The sequence below is a fragment of the Mercenaria mercenaria genome, chromosome 1 (genome assembly GCF_021730395.1).
Source record: "Mercenaria mercenaria strain notata chromosome 1, MADL_Memer_1, whole genome shotgun sequence".
In the NCBI taxonomy this organism is placed as follows: Eukaryota; Metazoa; Mollusca; class Bivalvia; order Venerida; family Veneridae; genus Mercenaria; species Mercenaria mercenaria.
Genome location: NC_069361.1, coordinates 55492107 through 55516903, shown reverse-complemented (window position 1 = coordinate 55516903; position 24797 = coordinate 55492107). Strand labels below are relative to the sequence as shown.

General features: G+C 37.5%; 1 protein-coding gene across 1 annotated transcript; it reads left to right on the top strand.

Annotated features, from left to right (window-relative positions):
• Positions 1-1312: 1312 nt before the first annotated feature.
• LOC123536948 (fucolectin-1-like) lies at positions 1313-24719 on the top strand. The gene is made up of 6 exons (XM_053548963.1): positions 1313-1426; positions 13885-14082; positions 15237-15452; positions 22155-22250; positions 23640-23669; positions 24610-24719. Exons 1-6 carry the CDS (start codon positions 1354-1356, stop codon positions 24717-24719), a joined length of 723 nt encoding a protein of 240 aa, XP_053404938.1. The 5' UTR covers positions 1313-1353.
• The last annotated feature ends 78 nt before the right edge of the window (positions 24720-24797 follow it).

Sequence of the window (24797 nt, the reverse complement as noted above, 5' to 3'; positions counted from 1 at the left end):
CACTATGTTGGTTTTCTCATGGCGCGGCTCATAATATGAAACGTTACATGCTCTACAAATGGATTATAGGATGTAGCTTTGATCATCGAATAAATAAACCCAGCTTGAACTGATGGGTTGATTATTAAATTTATTTGATTGCTTCTGGAAGTTTGTTGAATCATTGAAACGAAACTCATTTGTATCAGTTTTGCTAAGAGTATTAATTTGATTAGCTTTGGTACATGTATGCTGTTAATGCGTCTGCTCATGTTCTACCCTAATGAATAGTTTCTCTACACACTAATTGTTTTTAATTGTTTTTCTCCAGTGACAACATATACTTTCAATAAAATATATTAATTAAAATAAAATTATAAAATAAATTGTAGTACAAATTTATTTTTCTTTTCTGTTCTAAAGGGACATCAGGTAAAACATTCCAAAAGTCACGATGCTTAATTTACCATATTTGTCAACCTGTGTAATATCGTTGTGTTTTCTGAAGATCTTAATTTTAATATTACCTTTATATAAGCTATATATGTACTTTTGATTTTTTGATTCACCCTCAAGTCCGCTTCCTTGACAACACAGAACCGGTGTCATATAAGACCAGCAGTTGTAACCTCAGTCGGATTAGAATCTAACGCAAGGGTTGAGCGGCCGACACTTTAGGTAACTAGTAGCCGTTGGTACTTTCCAGACTTAGATGTGATTGACCTGGGTCAACACCTTGAAGTAATAGTAAGTGTCAATAACTGAAGTCTCTATTTACCTTCAAAATGATAATCAATGCGGAATGTATATACGTGCTATGATGCTCCAGATTAGACATACAAACATTTAACTGACCTTAACAGAATAAGTGTCCCCATGCAGGTCAAATGCGAAACTGCAGCTGTGGACTGCTAGCTCTAAATGAAAATGTCCTATTCAGCAAAGAGCACTGAAAAAAGTATTTGTTTGATAGGTCTTTTTGGTAGCATATTGTATGAAAATTATGGACACTTGAACTGCACTGTCTTTTTTATCGTAATACTGCGATAATATGTTGCAGAACGGACATCTGTTAACGTCATTTTATTGCTGTCGCAACGTCTTTCAGACAGTTACTTTTTGCCTCAATTACCCTTCACTTTCCGTAAAGAAACTCTACGTGCAAGCGCCATTTTGGATCATATGTCCCAACACTGCTTCCTTAAACCGTACAATGCATCTCGTTGAAAGGAAGCAAAAGCTTATTAACCCTAAACGCTCGTGCGATTGTATAGACCTGTAACACTTTCTCAAATTGAAGAAAATTGATTGCTGTATGATATGTCTAGTACTGCGCAGTTTGAAATCTGTTAATATAGTGGTATCGGAGGCACGATGAAGATGGCTACAGTCGTTACAACATTAAAAGTGACTACTATATTTATGGTCTGGATCATTATCAGTGCTGGTAAGTGTGATCATTTTATGACTTACTGAAATGTTAGTCTAGGAATTGATGACGTATAGCAATGGTACTAATACTTTTTTTTGCAATTCGTTTACAGATAAATTTGCGACTTTTAGTTATTCTATTTTTACTTTTTTACTTGTGCGTTTTGCTTATTCTGTATTTTTTGTTCTTTTTCTTTTTTTCTGGTAGGCCTAAATAGACTTGTATGTTTTTTCGAGGATAATTATTTCTTGTTTCTGCCTAAACAGCGGCAAGAAATAAAGCAGAAGTGGGTACTACTGTTCGTTTCATCTACTCCGTAACAAGTGACACGTTTGCGTGATTTCTATTGAATTATACGACAATGCCATTTTTGATTATATATCATTTCTAAGAACTCTGAGGGTAGAAATGTCCATTTTTTCATCATCATCATCATCATCATAAAAAAATCAAAAAAAAAAAAAAAAAAAAAAAATAATATAAAAAAAAAAAAATAAATAAATAATGTTTTCGTGGTGTACATGTATTTTTCATTATAATTTTTGGGCATTTTGGACAAAAAATACTTTCAGGATGTCTTATTTACTAAAACGCAACAATCCAATGTAAAAAGAAGATGTTGAAATTGTGATTCTGTCCGATTTTTGCAATGGGAATATATATTTTTGCCATCTATTGTCATTCTTGCGAATATTTTTTAAAAGTTGAAAATGCCCTTGTATCAACCTCATAGACATTTAGAATGACGTATAATTTATTTCTTGATCTTAGAAAATGAAGCCGCAATTCGGGAAAAAAAAACTTACAAATTAGTCGAATCAAACAATAGTTTTGCCTCCCGTGCCAAAGCGTTACTTTTATACACATTTTCGCAATAGTAATATATGAAATTTGCGTTTTGTTCACTACATACGATTAAAATGAAGATAATTGTAGTTTGAGAGCCCGACATCAATAATGCAGTTGTGATAGTCGTCCAACTAACAGTGACAATGTAATGTGTGTGTCACTAAACTGTACTGATCGCGTATGTTAGTCGTCACTAATCTGAACCTGACCTGATAGATGTAATAGTATAGTGTCTCCTCTACCATTCCACTATTAGCAGATGGTGACGACTTTGCTGAAAAAGAAAAAACCAAAGCTAATATTCTTAATAACTTTTTTCGCGACCAGACTATCCTAGATGTTACCAATGCACTAACACTTGTAGACGATGAAACGTCACCTTTTTCGTTAGAAGCAATTAGAACATCTTCAACAGAAGTGGAATCAATTCTAAAATTCATTATCTCTTGGTTAAGCATCTGGCCCCGACACCATAAACAATAGAATTCTTAAAAATTGTCTGTACAGCTAGCCTACCTCTATCTGATCTCTTTAATCTGTCTCTACGAACATCTGAATTCCTGAACCATGGAAGGAAGCTTTCGTGACGTCAATTTTTAAATCTGGTGATCGATCTCCACCAGGGAATTATCGTCCCATATCTCGTCTATGTACAACAGGTAAGGTTTTCGAAAGAGTTGTCTTCAAGCATGTCTACAACCACCTATCCTCACACAGTCTCCTAACTTCATTTCAAGTAGGTTTCGTGCAAGGATATTCTACTGTAAATTAACTTACTTATTTGCATAACTTCTTCTTTGAAGCAGTTGATTCTGGAAAGGAGGTCCGAGCCGTATTCTGTGATATCAGTAAGGCTTTTGACCGAGTATGGCATACTGGGCTATTACACAAACTGAAACGCTTTGGCATTACCGGTAGTCTTCTTGGTTGGTTCTTGTCTTATCAGGAGACAAAGAGAGGTCATTCCTGGAGCGAAGTCACATTGTAACTATTTACAAGCAGGTGTACCCCAAGGGTCAATCTTAGGACCCATGCTCTTTCTCATCTTTATAAATGATATTGTCGTTGATATAAATGCCAACAAACGTCTATTCGCTGACGATACTAGTCTCTACATCACAGTGGAAGATCCAGCACCTGCTGCAGAAATTCTTAACTCCGACCTACGGAAGATCTCAATTTGGGCGTCCCAAGGGCTGGTTTTTAACCCTCTCAAAACTGAATCTCTTATTCTTTCTCGTAGACCAAATGTCAGATCACACCCTACTATTTATATGAACAATGTAGAAATCCAAGATGTGTCCAATCACAAACATTTGGGTCCCTTTTTCTCGAACAACCTGAAATGGGATACCCATATTGAATATACATGTATAGTGAAGAAGGCCTATCAACGTATTAACGTTATGCGAAAGCTCAAATTTGTCTTGATCGGCGTTCCCTGGAAACCATATACATATGTACTTTATTATACGCCCGAAGGGACGCATTATGTTATGACGCCGGTGTCCGTCTGTCCGTCCGTGCGTCCGTGCGTCCGTCCGTCCGTTAGCAATTTCGTGTCCGCTCTGTAACTCTTGAACAGCTTGAAGGATTTCAAAGAAACTTGACACAAATGTTCATCCATGGAGACGACGGCAGAGCGTTTGTTTCTGGTGACTAGCTTCAAGGTCAAGGTCAAGTCACACTTAGGAGTGAAAGGTCATATATGACTTTGCTGTGTCCGCTCTGTAACTCTTGAACTGCTTGGAGGATTTCAAAGAAACTTGGCACAAATGTTCACCACACTGAGGCGACGTGCAGAGCGCATGTTTTAGATGACTCGCTTCAAGGTCAAGGTCACACTTGGGGGTCAAAGGTCATATATGACTTTGCTTTGTGTTTATTGTTCTGCATTGCATTGCTCTTGTTTTAATTTGGCAGATCCCTTTTTTGTTCTCTTACAATAGTTTTTTTTTTGTATTACTTCCTTTTTGTTACTATAAATAGCTTATTTTGAAACTTTTTTATTATTTGCCGTAGGGAAAAACCGAGATCACTTTTCTGTGGTGCAACATGGATGGTACCTCCAATTTTTAGGTGTATTTTGACATAACTTTACCTGGTAAGAATTTTTTTGTGGACTTAGGTTTTTTTCTGGATTTTCTTCTTTTTGTTGTTCCTGTCCTTTGGGCTTCAACAGTCAAGTTCTTTAAATTTTGCTCCCATCCTCTGATGTAACCCTTTGGGCGTATATTGCCCCGCTTGGCGGTGCTCTTGTTTGCCCCATCTTAGAGTATGGTGATGTTGTATTTGCCAACTGCACACGTGAGCTAAACGCAACTCTTAAAAAAGTCCAAAATGAGGTCGCTCGGTTTGTCACTGGTGCTACAAAACTAGTCTCTAGACAAAAACTTCTAAACGAGATTGGATGGGACACTCTTGAGTCAAGGCGTCAAAAACATAAACTCATACTCTTCTACAAGACGAAGTCAAATCTAACTCCATCATACCTTTCTGAAATTTGTCCGCCCTCTGTACACAACGAAACATACCGTCTGCGCAACAATGAGGATTTTAGAGTACCAAGAGCACGAACAACACAATACTTCGACGCTTTTTTTCCTTCAACTACTAGAGCCTTTAATGGTCTTCCAATATCACTTCGTGACGCGCCGACTCTTTCCTCCTTTAAAAGACAACTCTTTATGCCAGTCAACAATATGCCATCATATTTCTTTTCGGGTAATCGGAGAATGCAGAGTTCCACGCCCGTCTCCGTACAAACTGTAGCTCACTTGCTGATGACCTCTTTTCAAAAAATATGATTCCATCGCCTCTGTGCACTTGCGGAGAGCGGGAAACAACAACACAATTCGTTTTTCACTGCAGAAAATATGATACAATCAGAGCACCACTAATAAACTCCGTTAGCGAACAGTGTACTGTCTCTCTAAAGACTTTGCTGTTTGGAAATACACCTTTATCGGACACCATATACATATGTACTTTATTATACGCCCGAAGGGACGCATTATGTTATGACGCCGGTGTCCGTCTGTCCGTCCGTGCGTCCGTGCGTCCGTCCGTCCGTTAGCAATTTCGTGTCCGCTCTGTAACTCTTGAACAGCTTGAAGGATTTCAAAGAAACTTGACACAAATGTTCACCACATGGAGACGACGGCAGAGCGTTTGTTTCTGGTGACTAGCTTCAAGGTCAAGGTCAAGGTCACACTTAGGAGTGAAAGGTCATATATGACTTTGCTGTGTCCGCTCTGTAACTCTTGAACTGTTTGGAGGATTTCAAAGAAACTTGGCACAAATGTTCACCACACTGAGGCGACGTGCAGAGCGCATGGTTTAGATGACTCGCTTCAAGGTCAAGGTCACACTTGGGGGTCAAAGGTCATATATGACTTTGCTTTGTGTTTATTGTTCTGCATTGCATTGCTCTTGTTTTAATTTGGCAGATCCCTTTTTTGTTCTCTTACAATAGTTTTTTTTTGTATTACTTCCTTTTTTGTTACTATAAATAGCTTATTTTGAAACTTTTTTATTATTTGCCGTAGGGAAAAACCGAGATCACTTTTCTGTGGTGCAACATGGATGGTACCTCCAATTTTTAGGTGTATTTTGACATAACTTTACCTGGTAAGAATTTTTTTGTGGACTTAGGTTTTTTTCTGGATTTTCTTCTTTTTGTTGTTCCTGTCCTTTGGGCTTCAACAGTCAAGTTCTTTAAATTTTGCTCCCATCCTCTGATGTAACCCTTTGGGCGTATATTGCCCCGCTTGGCGGTGCTCTTGTTTGCCCCATCTTAGAGTATGGTGATGTTGTATTTGCCAACTGCACACGTGAGCTAAACGCAACTCTTAAAAAAGTCCAAAATGAGGTCGCTCGGTTTGTCACTGGTGCTACAAAACTAGTCTCTAGACAAAAACTTCTAAACGAGATTGGATGGGACACTCTTGAGTCAAGGCGTCAAAAACATAAACTCATACTCTTCTACAAGACGAAGTCAAATCTAACTCCATCATACCTTTCTGAACTTTGTCCGCCCTCTGTACACAACGAAACATACCGTCTGCGCAACAATGAGGATTTTAGAGTACCAAGAGCACGAACAACACAATACTTCGACGCTTTTTTTCCTTCAACTACTAGAGCCTTTAATGGTCTTCCAATATCACTTCGTGACGCGCCGACTCTTTCCTCCTTTAAAAGACAACTCTTTATGCCAGTCAGCAATGTGCCATCATATTTATTTTCAGGTAAGCGGAGAATGTAGATTTCCACACCCGTCTCCGTACAAACTGTAGTTCACTTGCTGATGACCTCTTTTCAAAAAATATGATTCCATCGCCTCTGTGCACTTGCGGAGAGCGGGAAACAACAACACAATTCGTTTTTCACTGCAGAAAATATGATACAATCAGAGCACCACTAATAAACTCCGTTAGCGAACAGTGTACTGTCTCTCTAAAGACTCTGCTGTTAGGAAATACATCTTTATCGGACGACTCTAATGAAAATATATTCCACACTGTCCACACATACATAGAGAAATCAAAACGTTTTGACTGAAGTTTTGCAAATCTCAGTTATCTCACCGACTTCAACGTCTAATATCGCTCCTCTAACAACCTTACTAACTTCTAGATATTCTAATCTTTACCTTAGACTGTTTCGTGTCAATACTTACGCTCCGTTTTTATTATAACAATCAAAGTATCAACTTTGGTCGAGATTTATTATCGTAATCAATTTTAACCGCCATAACCTTGTACCGATACTTAGTATGTAGTGGAGAGAATTACTATAACACGCCTGGTAAACTACAGAGCTACCTCTTTAAGAGGTATACGGTAAACTGCTCTGTCGCAACTTCCGAGGTAGTGCACGTCGCGATAAAAGAACATCAACAAAGGTGAATGTCATCATATTTTTTTTGCATTTTTACAAGCAGTGTATCGAATATCAAAAATCGGGGAATAGTAGGCGATGTAGATATGATTTAACTTTACAGAGAACTTTAAGTTTGTTAATTCATTCTTAATTTGTGGTCATGGTGATGTTTACCAACAAGCTGATTTTGCAGTAAATTTGGCCATTTCGCCATGAAAGCACTTTCATTTCAAATATTTACATTTTAACTAATATTAAGAAGCAAACCGAGTAGGGTTGAGATAGCTGTAAAATATACAATGCATTTGGAAATAAAATATGTACCGAAAATGGTTCGGGAGTAAAATTATTCACTTTTTATTGAGGGAGATAGCTCTGTCGTGAAGGAGATAGTCATGTCGCTAAGGAGATAGCTCTGTGTTGCATGAACAGAGCTCTTTGTTCATAATTTAAACGTTTTAATATTTACTTTGGGTTGTCCTCATTTGAAATTTACTGTAAAATAAAATCAGCTTGTTGGTAAACATCACCACGACCACAAATTAAGAATGAATTAGCAAACTCATATCTACATCGTCTACCATTCCCCGATATTTGATACTCGATACACTGCTTGTAAAAATGCAAAAATATGATGACACTCACCTTTGTTGATGTTCTTTTATCGCGACGTGCACTAGCTCGGAAGTTGCGACAGAGCAGTTTATGCTGCGTTTACACTTAGCCACGTTATCCACGATGTCCACGATTTAAAGAAATGCTCGGAGCTCCACGATTTATTGCACGAATTTTGTATTACTACGCTTTCTTACGCTCTCGGTACGTTTTGTTACTACCTGCAGCGTTTTATTACGAAACCAACACGATTCTGGTCGAGATCTGCCACGATTTTCATCAAGTTCTCTCAAGTTCTCTTACGATTACCACGATATGCTATCACGCTTTGTCACGTTCTGTTTAGATCCCTCACTTTATCAAGTTTTGTTAAGCTCTCCTACGATTTATGGTCACGATTTGATCAAGATTGTCACGTTTTGAGCACGATTGGAGTATAAATAGGAGGCATGGGTCATCCTCTCATTCTCTCTGCAGAGATTTTAAAGAGGAACGAGCTATGCATCAAAGAGCTGATAAACAAAATGCTGAATTTGCATTTTTCGTGTATACCTATAATAGTTACTCGTCGGCAGCAGCAACAAGGGTCGGAATATGGCAGGATATAAAAGAGAGAAATGAGAAGAAGAAATAGAAAGCCTAAGACCTGGTGGGTGAGACCATGGTTAAGTGGAAACCGAAGGCACCAACTGGGACAACTTTTCACAGAACTCAGGCGTGAAGATGTCGGCTCCAACGTCAACTATGTACGGATGCCTGCAGATCTAGTGGAACTTAGAATCGTGTTTCCAAGTTCACGAAGATCCCCATACGATGGAGCATCAAGGTCTGATGCGCTACGTTAAGGTCTGTTAAGCTGCATTACGCTCTACAACGATTTCCACGTTCTATCACGCTCTCTCAAGATTTAAGATAAATCGGGATAATCGTGGCAAAATTTTTAGCTGTCAAAAATTTTGTCACGATCCTTACGATCATCACGATTCCATCAAGATCCCTCAAGATCACCACGATTCGATCCCAGGAGCCCCCACGCTCACTACGCTTCTCTCAAATCGTGGACTTCGTGGACATCGTGGCTAAGTGTAAACGCAGCATTACCGTATACCTCTTAAAGTAGTTCTGTAGTTTATCAGGCGGGTATAAGCCCTAGCCACTTTCAATTCAATCCACTTGTCTTGATATTTGTATTGTATGGATGTTATATGTAATGTATATCTTGATAAATAAATATGTTTAACCCAATAGTATAGTGCGTCACTAAACTGTGAGCCTGAGTCTGAAAGATGTAATAATATAGTGCGTCACTAAACTGTAAGCCTCAGTGTGACAGATGTTATTGATAGTGCGTCACTAAACTGTTAGTCCGAGTCTGACAGATGTAATAGTGCGTCACTAAACTGTGAGTCTGAGTTTGACAGATGTAATTGATAGTGCGTCACTTAACTGTGAGCCTGAGTCTGACAGATGTAATAGTATAGTGCGTCACTAAACTGTGAGCCTGAGTCTGACAGATGTAATAGTATAGTGCGTCGCTAAACAGTGAGCATGAGTCTGACAGATGTAATAGTATAGTGCGTCACTAATCTTTGACCCCGAGTCTGACAGATGTAATAGTATAGTGTGTCGCTAAACTGTGAGCCCGAGTCTGACAGATGTAATAGTATAGTGCGTCACTAAACTGTTAGCCTGAGTCTGACAGATGCAATAGTATAGTCTGTCGCTAAACTGTGAGCCTGAGTCTGACAGATGTAATAGTATAGTGCGTCGCTAAACAGTGAGCCTGAGTCTGACAGATGTAATAAAATAGTGCGTCACTAATCTTTGACCCCGAGTCTGACAGATGTAATAGTATAGTGTGTCGCTAAACTGTGAGCCTGAGTCTGACAGATGTAATAGTATAGTGCGTCGCTAAACTGTGAGCCTGAGTCTGACAGATGTAATAGTATAGTGCGTCACTAAATTGTGAGCCTGAGCCTGACATAACGCATGTTTTTTCGTGTTATAACATCTGCGTGCTAGCATCTGCAGAATCCCGAGGGATTGGTTGGTATTCGAGCCCGTTAGGGATTCTGAAGATGTTATAACACGAAAAGAACATGCGCTAACGCTATTCTAGCATAAAACGCGTAAAAACTAGGTAAATGAATATATTGTCCGTCAACGTCATTACAATTCCATGAAATGCGCGATAAAGTCAACGTTTTTTTCACGTTGACATCATTTCCTTTTGAATTATCCGTTTTGGGGCCGTCATACGTTTACACTTTGTCACGGAACGCACATATATAAAAAGTGTTATAACAGCACGTGAGCGCGAGAATCTCTCTGTTAATACACGTTTTTTTCTCCTGTTAAACACCCCCGAAAAGTGACAATAACAGCAGTTTTATGCTAAAATAAACTATAAGCCTAAGTCTGACAGATGTAATAGTATAGTGCGTCACTAAACTGTAAGCCTGAGTGTGACAGATGTTATTGATAGTGCGTCACTTAACTGCTAGTCTGAGTCTGACAGATGTAATAGTATAGTGCGTCACTAAACTGTGAGCCTGAGTCTGGCAGATGTAATTGATAGTGCGTCACTAAACTGTGAGCCTGAGTCTGACAGATGTAATAGTATAGTGCGTCACTAAACAGTAAGCCTGAGTCTGACAGATGTAATAGTATAGTGCGTCACTAAACAGTGAGCCTGAGTCTGACATGTAATTGATAGTGTGTCACTAAACTGTTAGCCTGAGTCTGACAGATGTAATAGTATAGTGCGTCACTAAACTGTAAGCCTGAGTCTGACAGATGTAACTGAAAGTGCGTCACTAATCTGTAACCCTGAGCCAGACAGATGTAATAGTATAGTGCGTCCCTAAACTGTAAGCCTGAGTCTGACAGATGTAATAGTATAGTGTGTCGCTAAACTGTGAGCCTGAGACTGACAGATGTAATAGTATAGTGCGTCACTAAACTGTGAGCCTGAGTCTGACAGATGTAATAGTATAGTGTGTCGCTAAACTGTGAGCCTGAGTCTGACAGATGTAATAATATAGCGCGTCACTAAATTGTGAGTCTGAGCCTGACATAACGCATGCTTTTTTGTGTTAAAACATCTGCGTGCTAGCATCTGCAGAATCCCGAGGGATTGGTTGGTATTCGAGCCCGTTAGGGATTCTGAAGATGTTATAACACGAAAAGAACATGCGCCAACGCTATTCTAGCACAAAACGCGTAAAAACTAGGTAAATGAATATATTGTCCGCCAACGTCATTACGATTCCATGAAATGCGCGATAAAGTCAACGTTTTTCTCACGTTGACGTCATTTCCTTCTGAATTATCCGTTTTTAGGGCCGTAATACGTTTACACTTTGTCACGGAACGAGCATATATAAAATGTTATAACAGCACGTGAGCGCGAGAATCTCTCTGTTAATACACGTTTTTTTCTCCTGTTAAAACACCCCCGAAAAGTGACAATAACAGCAGTTTTATGCTAGAATAAACTATAAGCCTAAGTCTGACAGATGTAATAGTATAGTGCGTCACTAAACTGTAAGCCTGAGTCTGACAGATGTGATAGTATAGTGCGTCACTAAACTGTGAGCCTGAGTCTGACAGATGTAATCTATAGTGTGTCATTAAACCGTTAGCCTGAGTCTGACAGATGTAATAGTATAGTGCGTCGCTAAACTGTGAGCCTGAGTCTGACAGATGTAATTGATAGTGCGTCACTAAACTGTTAGCCTGAGTCTGACCGATGTAATAGTATAGTGTGTCGCTAAACTGTGAGTCTGAGTCTGACAGATGTAATAATATAGTTTTTCACTAAACTGTGAGCCTGAGTCTGACAGATGTAATAGTATAGTGCGTCACTAAACTGTAAGCCTGAGTCTGACAGATGTAATAGTATAATGTTTCACTAAACTGTTAGCCTGAGTCTGACAGATGTAATAGTATAGTGCGTCACTAAACTGTAAGCCTAATCCTGACAGATGTAATAGGACTGGCTTTGTTAGAAAACCGTATGCAAAATAACGTGTATATTTAATAGCAGATACATTTTGCAACACGACTAGGCTGCGCGTTAGGAAGCGCAATCAAGTTTCGGATAAAACAGGTTTGAATCCCAGAAGTTGCTCAACATTTTCTTTTTAAATAATTCAAATTGAATTATTCGTTTTGCTTTGCTTTGGGTAATAAAAAGTGAATATTTCTACTCCAATACCATTTTCGGTATAAATTTAATTTCCAAATACATTGTATACCTAACAGCTATCTCACGCCAACTCGGTTTGATGCTTGATATCAGTTAAAATACAAACATTTCACAATGAAAGTGCTTTCATGACGAAACGGCCCACATTCACAGCTAAATCAGCTTGCTGCATGGTAAACATCGCCACCACCACAAATCAAAAATAAATAAGCGAATTTAAGTTTTCGATACAATGCTTGTAAAAATACAATTCTAATATGACTAACAATGCTTTAATCATCGATATAATGTTGACGTCACGTCGACGTGATATATAGCGCCATGTATACATCAAGAAATAGCGCTTTCAAATTTGATCAAATATTTTACTTAATATCATCATTAAAACGAAATGTCACATTGAACAACTGTCTTGATTAAGATATAGTATATTAAGTTGGTTATTCGCTTTGCAGAATAGTTCGCCATCTATTGCATCCAACCTGAACTCTTCCGCAAGTCATTTTACCATTTCCGGTCCTGGCGTGCATAAACAAAGAGCGTGACGACCTAACAGTTGGCGCCATGCATGCGCGAAGAAACAGTTCTGTCATATTTGATCTAAATTTTACAATAAAACTCATATTAGAATCCGAAAATTTGTAGTAAAACGATGCTTACCACACTACCTATACACTCGGGTGGTTATACGTCGTTCGAAATAATTACGCCCGACGTATAACCGCCCATCGTTTTGCTATAGATTATTTCTTAAATAAAATATAATGACGCTCGACTTTGTTGATGTTCATTTATCACGACATGTACTAGCTCGGAAGCTGAAAGAGGTAGCTCTGTTGTTTACCAGGCGTGTATCAAAAGCTACACTGATTCAGATAATGCGGTTTTAACGATTACATTTTATCATACATGACATGTATATACATGTATTGCATTAACAAATATAATGAAACAATACCATAACCACTAACAGTTCTATATTTTGAAGTGCAGTCACTTCTGAATGCAGAGTGAAGAATTTTGTTGATTGTTTTGCAATAGATGTCTTGCTTTGATTTCATATATTTTCAATGTTTTGGCGATATTGTAATGCATACATTTTCCACCTGAACGTTTGACACAGTGGAAATGTTATTGTATAAGGAAAAAAAATTCCTCCTTCCTCCTTTAGGTCTACTTTCTCATTATGCATTTTTCTGTTGACTGTGCAAAGCCTCCACGTAAAAGAACATGTATATTTGCATTCACTTCCGGTGTCTCACGGATGACGTTGTTAGGGACAGGCAATTCATAGTGAGTGCTTTTTATTGCTATTGGGCACTGTCAACGTAAGTTTCCACTTGGATTATGAAGTCCATTAAAGGCTCCGCCCTCCAGATTTGGCTAAAAGTGATCTTACTTTCAAATTGAAGTTTTGTCATATTATGAATATCAGAATATAAGTTTTTGTTTCTAAAATATTTTAAATATTCCAGATCAGGAAAAAAAAGATGACTGCGTCGGGAATCGATCCCCGGAAATAAAGACATTTTCTTGCCGTCGTAACCAATAGCGCTATAGCGGAATAAGTGTTTTATGACTTCAAAATATAGATATTTATAATCGAGACAGTTTACCTTTGGTAAAGCGTTACATACGCTTTTCAGTTTTCATCGTAAAAATATTTCTTGTTGTTCTCGAACGATCTGGAGGCCAGTCCTTTTAAATGTATTGTATAATGATCAAAACGTTCCGCCCTTGCACCAGCGCTTGTAGTGTGCACTAGGCACTTTTTATTACCTCTCATGAACAGACTCAATATCAAACCGAGGCTTCCGTTTATAACTCGGTTTATTCTATTCGTTATGGGATCTTTTCATATCTTTATTGATTTTTTTTTTGCATCGGCTGAAATAGTTGTATTAATTATTCACAGAAGCGAACAATATCGCACTGAACAAACAGGCGTACCAGACGGACACCAGCAGTGATAACTTACCTAGCCTAGCTGTAGATGGAGACCTGCATGGCACGTGCGCTTCCACCATCACAAATGACGCATCATGGGAAGTTGACCTTGGTGACACCTATATTATTGGTAGTGTAAAGATCTACAACAGTATTGATTGCTGTTGTAAGTATGGTTTCACTTTTAAAGAGTTTACTGATCACGTTCTTACATACTTAGCGAGGTAAAACTAGGTTTTAACAACACATTTTCTCTCCTATACCTATAGGCCAGTAAGAAATGTTCTAAATTTACGAGAGATGATCAGCTTATTATTGAACATTTTGAAATATATATTGTATAGTATAACATATTCATTTCCCGCCTTTGTTCATGACAAACATATTCATTTACCGCCTTTGTTCATGACAAACATATTCATTTACACCCTTTGTTCATGACAAACATATTCAAAGGCGCTTTTCATACAAAGGCAGCCACTCTAGTACAGACGCACAACAATCTAACTAGATGGACAGAGCGCGAAAAGCCCCCAGAAAATCACACGTATGATCCAGAATTAAAAGTGAAAGCAGTTTCTCTCATAATCGTCTTTCTTTCGAAAATTATGGAGCAAAGTAAGGTTAAATACCCAAAGTTCATGACAAAAAGGCAAGTTTTTAAAGGCTGTATAAGAAAATGGGCAATTGAATATGTGAAAACTTTGATATTTCTGACGAGACTATGTTTCACTTTGATGGGACATACTATGGCGTACCGTTTGGGTTAAAAATTCCCAGGTACCACCAGTAGTATAAAACTGTACCTCCAGGTATATTGTGACCCTGTGGTAAATTTAAAAAAGGATAACATTTTTGAGATTGGTTTTCGAATTGTAGTTATGCAGTAATGTTGGACAGGCTTTAGGTAAAGACGTGTAGTGCATCCCGGACTATAAAACCAATGAACGCGTTGTCTGTAGTTTGGACCATAGAAAATTTAAAGAAACACTATTTTACTAACAAAATAGTAGAATACCAAACGTTTATTATATCAGAGTTTTGTATAGTCCAAACATCTTAACTGCAAAAAGAACGACAACAACAACAACATCAACAACAAAAACGATGTTTGACGGCTTGTCCGATAATACTCCAATGTGCGATTTTGTGGTGTTATATCAGTATTTGTCCCGGAACCTGAAACAGCCTGTGATATTGGATGAAACAGTCGCGATCCAGGACAAAATGGTGCAATCTGACGTATGTATTTTGAGCATACGTATTTGATATAATGTGATATTCAAAATTGTAATATTTCAAATGTAACTTTCCTTTCAGCGAAAGATTTGCGGGACTTGCATATCTTTACTGGCTTAACGAATGATGCATACGAGCTCGGCGCATTTATGTCTGGTCCTTCTGGAACTATAATTACCTGGTCGGTGCCGTCACCACTTCGTGCTCGCTGGGTCAAGGTCAATCGCAAAACGGGACAAAGAAGTCCGTTAACAATTTGTGAAGTGGAAGTGTTTGAAGGCGTGGCACTTACGTCATGTAAGAAATCGTATAATTCTTTAACAATATTCTATATATGAATTTTTTATAAGTGATGATAATTTTTTTAGAAGACGAAGATATGCTGTAAGAGTTGCGGACCCTTTTCAGTAGGTTCCGTGGGGGGCGTGGGGGGGGGGGGGGTGGGGAGGTAATTTTTAAGTAAAAACACCCCAGATAGATAAATCTCTATAACTTGTACAGATTGTGACCATCTCGCTTTTTTAAATATGTCAAAATGTGGAATGTATGACCCTACTTTTAAATGATTGTCATTAAGCGATACTAGTAGGAGATAGAATAAAGTTTTATTTGATACATAACATCAGCGGGTTTACTTAAAATGATCACCTCAATGTCCCTTCACAGAAAAAGTTCCGTTTTACAACATGTGCTCAAGATGACGTCCTCTCTGAAAACCGGAGTGCTTTCGGTCGGTCGGTGTTACCATGTCATCTGTCAATAACTGACCCTGATTGTTCACACCTTTTAACTGTTCTGTGCACTTGCATCTTGCTACGTTTCTCATCCCCAGGATGCATTGATCGAATAACTGTGACCGCTGGAAACTCTTTATAATACAGCTTGACCACTGCAGTGCACTTTTCTATGGGCAATGCCATCTTGAAAATATGACTTGTTTTGATGACGTCGTTTATAAAGACATGACGTCAACGTTTTCTCATTACTTTTGACATTTAATCGCGTTATGTGTTACATGTACATTTTATATTAGCTTGAAATGGTAACAAATATTATGAAACACCCTGTATGTAAGAATACCATGCCCCCAACCCAGCCCCGCCTCCCAATAAAATAATACTGAGTTATATTTTTAGCTCACCTGAGCAGAAGGCCCATGGTGAGCTATTAGGATTGATAAATGTCCGTCGTCCGTCCGTCCGTCCGTTCACATTTAGTTTGTTTACACTCTAGCATCCTTAATTTTGAAGCAATCTTAATCAAACCTGATCACAATGTTTTTTTGTTATAAGACCTCGGATGAGTTCGATTATTGGCTAGATCGGATTAGCATGTCCCTTGACTGACAAAATTTGCTATATTTCACTTTGTTTACATTTTTGAATCTTCATTTCTTTGCCTATCCTAATCATATTTATATGATGTGTATGACCTCAAGATCTTATACGAGTTCGATTATGAGCAAAATCGGGCTGGTAGGACAAGAGTTATATGCCCTTGATTGACAAAATTTGCTATATTTAACCTGGTTTACACTCTATTCACCAGTCCTAAATCATGTATTACCTCATGATCTTGGATGAGTTCGATTATGAGCAAAATCGGGCTGGTAGCACCAGAGTTATGTGCCCTTTTATTTACAAAACTTACTATAATTTACGTTGTTTACACTCTAGCACCTTCCATGACCTTCGTTGCTTCACCGGTCCAAAATATATTTACATAGTATATGTATTGCCATAAGATCTTGGATAAGTTCAATTTTGAACAAAATCAGACAAGTAGGACCAGAGTTATGAGTTCTTGATTTTGCAATAATCCCTGTATTTTACCTTGTTTACACTATAACACCTTCATTCTTTCAGCATTCCAAATCATATTTATATAGAATGTGTATGAGCAAAAGATCTCATATGAGTTCGATTATGAGTGAAATCTGACCATTAGGAATAGTGTAAGTCGCCCTTAATTTTACAGAAATTACTATATTTCAAAGGAAAATCTTGTTAACACTCTAGAGTCCACAGTCTAAGTTTGAAACGCATGAGAATTGGTCAAAATGTTTGTCTTGATGACCTTAGGTCAAATTCGAATCTGGGTCATAAGAAGTAAAAAACCAGGTCACCCAGGCAAATCAAAGGAAAAAACTTGATAACACTCTAGAAGCCGCAATTGTGACCCTATCTTTTTGAAACTTGGTCAGAATGTTTGTCTTGTTGATCTTAAGGCCAGTTTTGAAACTGGGTTATATGGAGTCAAAAACTAGGTCACCAGGTCAAATTAAAGACAGACTGTGTGTCTTAGGGGCTGCAGTTCTCACTGGATATTTGTAAAATTCGATCAGTATGACCTTCTTGATGAAATCTAGGTCAGATTGGAATATGGGTCACCAGGGATCAAAAACTAGGTCACCTGGCCAAATTAAAACGTGCCAAAATATCTACTATGCTTTAAGTTACAGTGGGATCGGTTATAAATGGAATCTGGCTGCATATAAGTAACATAAAAGAAATGAGCAGGAATATAAAAGCAAGTTAATCATGTTTTGCAATGCCTTTCAAATTTTTCATACAACAAAAAATCCATATGGAGAAAAAATAAAAAATAAAAACAGTATGTGGAATTCTATACTTTTCTTCAATTATATTAGTTTACTTTTAACTTTTAAAGGAAAAGGTAATGTTGTTCTTAAAATTACTTTTTAACTGTTACGTCTTCTGTAACAGTTCACGGTAATAACATTGAATTTCGAAATCGGCTTAAAAGTGAGAAGATACGAATATTTCAATACCGAGATGATATGGACGGTAATATTTCCCGTAAAACAGAATCAGAGCAGATTTGTCTCCGATATTAATTTCTTTATCATAAGATAAAAAGTGTATTTGGGCTTTATTGGAATCACGCATGTCCGTCCGTTGATCTGACCTTCCGTCGCGTCCCTCGCAACTGCTGGATATATTTTCGTAAACTTATATCAATTATTAACGTCATCAACGTCAAGTGCACACGCTGCAGTTTTGTCGTAAGAGTAACATGCGTACGCAAAAGCTACCTTGTGCACACCTGTACATGTGAACGCTACTGCGCTGACGAAAGCTACCACATGCGCATGCAAATATTACTGTAGATATTCTCCATGTCAAGTCTATACAGTCTAGAGATGGACCCTTACATCTTTAAAGACAGAAAGACATTAAATAAAGTCTAGAAATTGATTTCTAAGTCCATGAAATAACCAAAAATGATTTTACAAATGTGCAATTCATGATAGTTTTGTCAAAGTCAATAACAGAAGTTTTAGTTGTAATCCGCAAAGAATGACAACTCTTGCGTCAGGCCAGTACTTATAAGCAGAGATGTCTATTAGTTTACTTCCCTCGCAGTTACAGAATTGAGTGGAAAATAAAAACGGTTTAAAGGCAATGACCTCCAGGTTTGGTTAAAAAATAATCTCTATTTGTCAAATTGAAGTTTGGTCATATTATGAACATTGAAATATAAGTTTTTGTTTCTAAAATATCTTTAAAATTCCAAATCAAGGAAAAAAGATGACCGCGTCGGGAATCGAACCCTGGGCCGCCACGGCAATAAAGACATTTTCCCGTCTTTGTAACCAAGAGCTATAGCAGAATTAATGAAAGTGTCATCAAAATATAGATATTTATAATCGAGACAATTTACCGAGAGTAAAGCGTTTGAAACGCTTTCTGTGCCCAGTTGTTCGAAACCTTAACAGGCGATTAAGCTAACGGTCGATTAACTTTTAGAGTTACATTTCGGTATTTTAGAAGACTTATTAAAACATATTTTAATTTAAGAATCATCAACACTAAAATGTCTTTACAGTAAAATTAAAACATCATTCTAGTAGTTCCCATCATGCCTAATATTTTGAATCAAAATTTAACAGGCGGTTAGTTTAACAGCCGATTAAAGTTTCAAACAACTGGGCCCTGATTTTCATAGTAAAAATAGCAAGATTCTCATATGTTTCCGTAACATATAGTTTGTCAGTAATTAAGTTTTAATGCCTTCTTAAGAAATGTAGCATTTATTTCCAGATATCTAAAAATAATTGTCGTCGAACGATCATACGATACATTTTAAGACACAATATCATATATTTTTGCAAAACAAAAATATTTCGGATTTATTCATATGTGTTTTTGAATTATCCTTTAAAACCTGCTTGTATCAAAATGTCAGTATTGAAGGACTTTTGTAATACATAACAAAGTGCAGTTATATTGATCTCTTTTGCCTTTATACACCGTAAGGTCAAATTTTATCGACAATAAATTTAATAAAGCAGCTAAATAATTAACATAATTTGTGAAGCAGATATTATAACTGTACATCTGAAGCTAAAGTTCAATTAAGGGGCCGAATGAAATATTCACAAAAGAGCTATTGAAAAGCAAAGTAATAGTATCTTAATAATGCTAATAACGTTTCGGTTTCGGTGATGCACTTGCATCAAACGCTACAGCTCCTAAATATTTTATTAAATTCTAAGTTATGATGATCGTTAAAACATACATAGGAGGTTGAAGAGAAAAATGTATCCAAGTTTATTACACCGTCCGAGGGTTATTAAGGGCTATATGTAATATGCATGTCCCTTCGTTGCTTTGACAAGAAATTGTCGATACTATGACAAAAAATGATTCTGTGATAACGTTAAAAGTACAAGTGATGTTTTCATGATATCTAGTAAAGCTGCCGAAGACAATATGAAGAACATGCAAATTTTTTTTTCCATTTGTCTACCGTCCGTTCATCCAACTCTGTCCTGTTGGGCATCAATGGTAGATTCTATCATAACTTTAAAAGTACAAGATATTTTGTCATGAGGCTTTTTATATGGATAAATGGAGGTATGAGGGATATGTTAACTCTTTTATTTTGTTGCAATGGCAAGAAATGATGTTGCTATGGAAACAAATGATTGATTCTGTCATGACTTAAAATACTGGAGACTTTATGTCCTTATGTAAGTCTTTTATTGCTATAGCAACGCTAGTCCAAGGTCTGACAAAAAGTGGAATATAGGAATATATTTATGATGAAGTACAAGTGGTGATTCCATGATACTTGGTTAGCAGGTAGAAGACAAACCTGCAAATCATTTTATTTTCTCCGTTTGTCCTCCCGTCCGTTCATCAATCTGTCTATTCTTCCGTAAGTCGTAAGTCACACATGGTAGATCCTGTCGTTACTGCAAAAAGTACAAGACATTTTGTATGAAACATGGATAGATAACCATATGGATAATATGTATGGTGTACCTTTTGTGTCGAATGTCTGCTTAGCGTGCGCGCATATTTCAAAATATACGTGTACGTATAAAATATTCGTGCATGCTTAAATATATATGTCCACGTATATATTTTTATAAGCGCACGCTTGATGATGTAAATGCAGTTTTAAAGACGTGCGCGTGAATATGTAAGTGCACTTGTCATTACGCGTGCTCCTATAAATACGCGTGTACGTCCTTATATGCGTGCAAGCTTATGTATACGTGCACGCAGAATTACGCGTTCACCAGTAGAAGTATACGTGCACGTATATATTTACGCGTAGACTTGTAAATATATAGGTACACGCGTATATTTAAGTGTAACTTGAATGTGCATGCACGCGTAAATATATACGTCCACATGTATATTTTTCTATCGTGCTCACGTAAATATGTAGGTACAGGCATATATGGACGTGCTCGCGTAAATTTTAAAATGCACGCGTAATGACAAGTGCGCGGATATATACACGCGGACGTACATATATATAAGCGTGCATCTATATACAGCTGAATATCGTTAGCTCGATATCGGTTAGCTCGATACTCCGGTTAGCACGATGTGTTTTAGTCGGTCCCGATTTTTCCCTATATATTTCAATGTAATTATTTATCATTACCTCGATATGATTAGCTCGATATTTTGTTTAGCTCGATGAGATTTTTCAGTCCCGTCAACTTACTTGTACTGTTTTTACACCTGGTTTCGTCGATATCACAGCTTGTCAAAAAGTATCCATGTTATGTGTAAGGTGTGAAACTCAACCTATTGTTGTCCGGCGATGTATTAATCTAATCAAGTTTGTTTGTTTTGTTTGTTATTTAATCTCTTATCCAATTTAAATGTCAGGAAGTTTGCATTTAATTCCCAATAATTAGTCTTATAAAACAGCGTCCAATATAACAATTAATTTGGATGAAATATTTTTTTCTGTCTGACGGAGTAAAGAACTGCCATTTAGGGTTGTCAGTAACAATATGCGTATTTAACTGGCAAATTTAGTTATCGAAGCACAGTCAAAATGACTACTCATCTAGGAACATAACCGCTACATTCAGACTTGTTTAGGGAAGGAACAAAAATGCTAATGTTTACACGCATTTTTTGAAAAATTAAAAAGTTGTATGTATGTATGTACTATTAAAATAGGGTGTTTTATTTGTTAAAATTAAAATTGTATTTACGTTTTATATTATGTCTTTCCCCTTTCAAACCCTTTGAAAATGCATTGGATATAATGACACTATAGACTTCCGACACAAGTACAAAGTAGTCCCATATGGTCGATATCGTTACGTCGAACTTCGGATACGTCGATGCAATTTTTACAGTCCCTTGAATATCGAGGTAACGGTATTCGACTGTATACATATTTACGCGTTCACATATAAAAGTATACAGGTAGACGTATGTTTTTACGCGTGCACGCAATTGTTATACGTGCACGTATATTTTAAAATTTGTGCGCACACAAAGCAAACAATACGACACTGAGTAAAGCAGTATATCCCCTTTTCTTGAGAGGTGATGAAAAATAAACTTACTAACCGTGAGCTATTTATCTTAATTATGCAATTGTTATGGCTACTAGCATATTGTAGCTTGATGTATCCAAAGCATCAGGTATGACAAATGCTCTTCCGGTAGGGTACTTTATAGCTTGTCTGTTAATCTATTATACTTTATATTTCAGCAACAGCGATGTCACCATCACCGCCACCACCAACAACGCCACCACCGCCACCACCAGCATCCGTAACCCAAGCCGTGACTGGTGGCAACTCTGGAGGTGACTGTTTTATGTTGAAATACATTTGTATTTTCTTCCTGTATTGAAATAGTTTTCATTGTCTTGAAAGGAAAATTTTGATTGAAACTACTACACAGTCGTTATGGGAAGCTCTTTGAAGAATGCCTTAATATAAAAAGTATAACGCCCCGAGTGAGGCTCGAGCCCACATCGGTGAGTGGCAAGTGATTTGAAGTCAGAGACCTTAACCACTTGGCCGCGGAGGACCCTAAAATGATCCTGGGTAAAATATATAGAAAGAATATGTAAGGTGAGCTTAAGTATGCCTCCTGGTTTCGCCAGGAGTCAACTATCCTTATATTGTCGGCTATGTATGTGATACTTTTATTACGCATGCAAAAAAACAACAGCAAAAAAACAAGCTTTCGCAGTCAATTTTGATAAAATTTCAACTGGACTTCATTTATACGAGAAGTAATATGCCGGACGTCATACGTCAATTTGACATCATAATTGACATCATAATGCTTTCTTAGCAGTAAGCGCGTCAACCGTTGTTTATCGCAGAATATGCAGAGCTTAATTTTCTTCTTTGTTTTATTGGCAATCAAATTGAGCCATGTTAGAATATGATATAGAACGAGTTAAAAGGGGACGGTGGTGTGTGTGTGTGGGGTGGGGGGGGGGGGCGGGGGACGTGGGGGGGGGGCTGTTTGGTTAAATTTTCCTTTATAGGTATAGTGGGAAATTAAAAATACTTTCATCAGAACGAAGTCCTGCCCCATCTTTGAAACTTTTTGTGTATATTTACTAAAATTGTTCAAGTTATTCTGAGTCATGAAAAACGTGTCTGCAGGCTTTTTATTTCGCCACGAGTCTACCCACCTTATAGTGTTACCCATTGTACCTTTAATTTTTTTAACGTTTTCCAAACGTTAAAATATTTTTGTTTCATTCAGTTTGAATCAAAATTAAATAAGGCGCACGAAATTTACGTTTTCTAACAGAAATGACGAAACGGTTTTCGCTCATTAACTAATCAAATGCTTTGTCCGTCAGTCGTCAAACTTTCTAGCCCTCTGTCTTGTGGGTCAGCAGGTCAAAGATCAAGGTCATAGTGACCTCAAGACTAGTAATGGTTTCAGCAGTATAACTGAAAAACGGTTTTGGTTGTCAACTTTCTTAGGATGACTGTTTGTAGGCAGTAGATGGCCCTGATGTTTGTGAGGTTGACTGGTCAAAAGCCAGTGTTACAGAATACAAATTACATCACCACTTGCCTTCGAGAGTCCATCAAGCGGAGCATATCGTGCATTCCCAACAGCTTTCTTTGTATTACTTTAGGCGTAAAGACACATGGAGACAATATGAAATATTTTACTATGCATGTGTTGAGAGTATTATGCTTTATTTTTACAAATATTTCAGTGAGACATCATAGAAAACTAAATGTTAATGGTATGTTTTATGGAAAAAAGATAATTATCTTTTTGTAATTAAGAAATGCTTGATAGCAAAACGGTGTTTTAACATTATTTATACATGGGCGGTTATACGTCAAGCGTAATAATTTCGTACTCGTAAATAACTGCCGGGGTGTATAAATGGTGTTCAAACACGGTTTGTTCATAAATCATGTCAATTCTAATATAGATCCATTATGATAGGACTGCTTCGAGTATGTGTATGTGTGTGTGTGTGCGTGTGCGTGTGCGTGTGCGTGTGTGTGTGTGTGTGTGTGTGTGTATGCGTGCGTGCGTGCGTGCGTGTGCAAATTATTCAAGACAGTTGTTCTATGGTGATATTTTGATCTAAACATGTTTTACGTAAAATATTTGATCAAATTTGAAAGTGATATTTCTCGATGCATACATAGCGTTAAATATCACGTCGGCGTGACGTCAGCATAATATCATTGAATGTGATGATTTAAGCATCTATTTATATTAGAAATAAGGTTAAAGTATGGTCTATAGGAATAGTATTCTTAACGACAATTTTTTTTGTTGGATTTAACGTCGCACCGACACATGATAGGTCATATGGCGACTTTCCAGCTTTAATGGTGGAGGAAGACCCCAGGTGCCCCTCCGTGCATTATTTCATCACAAGCGGACACCTGGGTAGAACCACCGACCTTCCGTAAGCCAGCTTGATGGCTTCCTCACATGAAGAATTCAACGCCCCTAGTGAGACTCGAACCCACATCGATGAGGGGCAAGTGATTTGAAGTCAGCGACCTTAACCACTCGGCCACGGAGGCCCCATCTTAACGACAATGGATCTCTCTGATGTTAACATATTACAAATAACTGTATCTGTATTGTAAGATAAATTCAAGTCCAGCAGCATGCTGATAAGTATACTTATCAAAATTATAATATCTGTCCATTATTAGTTTCACTGCTTGCTGGTGACAGGATACGGGATATACGCTGTCGAGGAAATCCAAATAAGGCGAGAGCGAAGCCTTGTCCGACTCATTCATATAAAAGTAATGACCCTTAATTTAGTAATATGCATTAAAGGTGGATAATCAGATTTTGGCCATGTAACGGATTTGTTCGAAACTTTAGCATCTGATCA

Bases quoted from the DNA above. Each gene is read 5' to 3' on its own strand.
- LOC123536948 (XM_053548963.1), top strand. From the start codon at position 1,354: ATGAAGATGGCTACAGTCGTTACAACATTAAAAGTGACTACTATATTT. The intron at 1,427-13,884 runs GTAAGTGTGATC...AATTATTCACAG, and splicing joins CTGGATCATTATCAGTGCTG to AAGCGAACAATATCGCACTG. The intron at 14,083-15,236 runs GTAAGTATGGTT...CTTTCCTTTCAG, and splicing joins CAACAGTATTGATTGCTGTT to CGAAAGATTTGCGGGACTTG.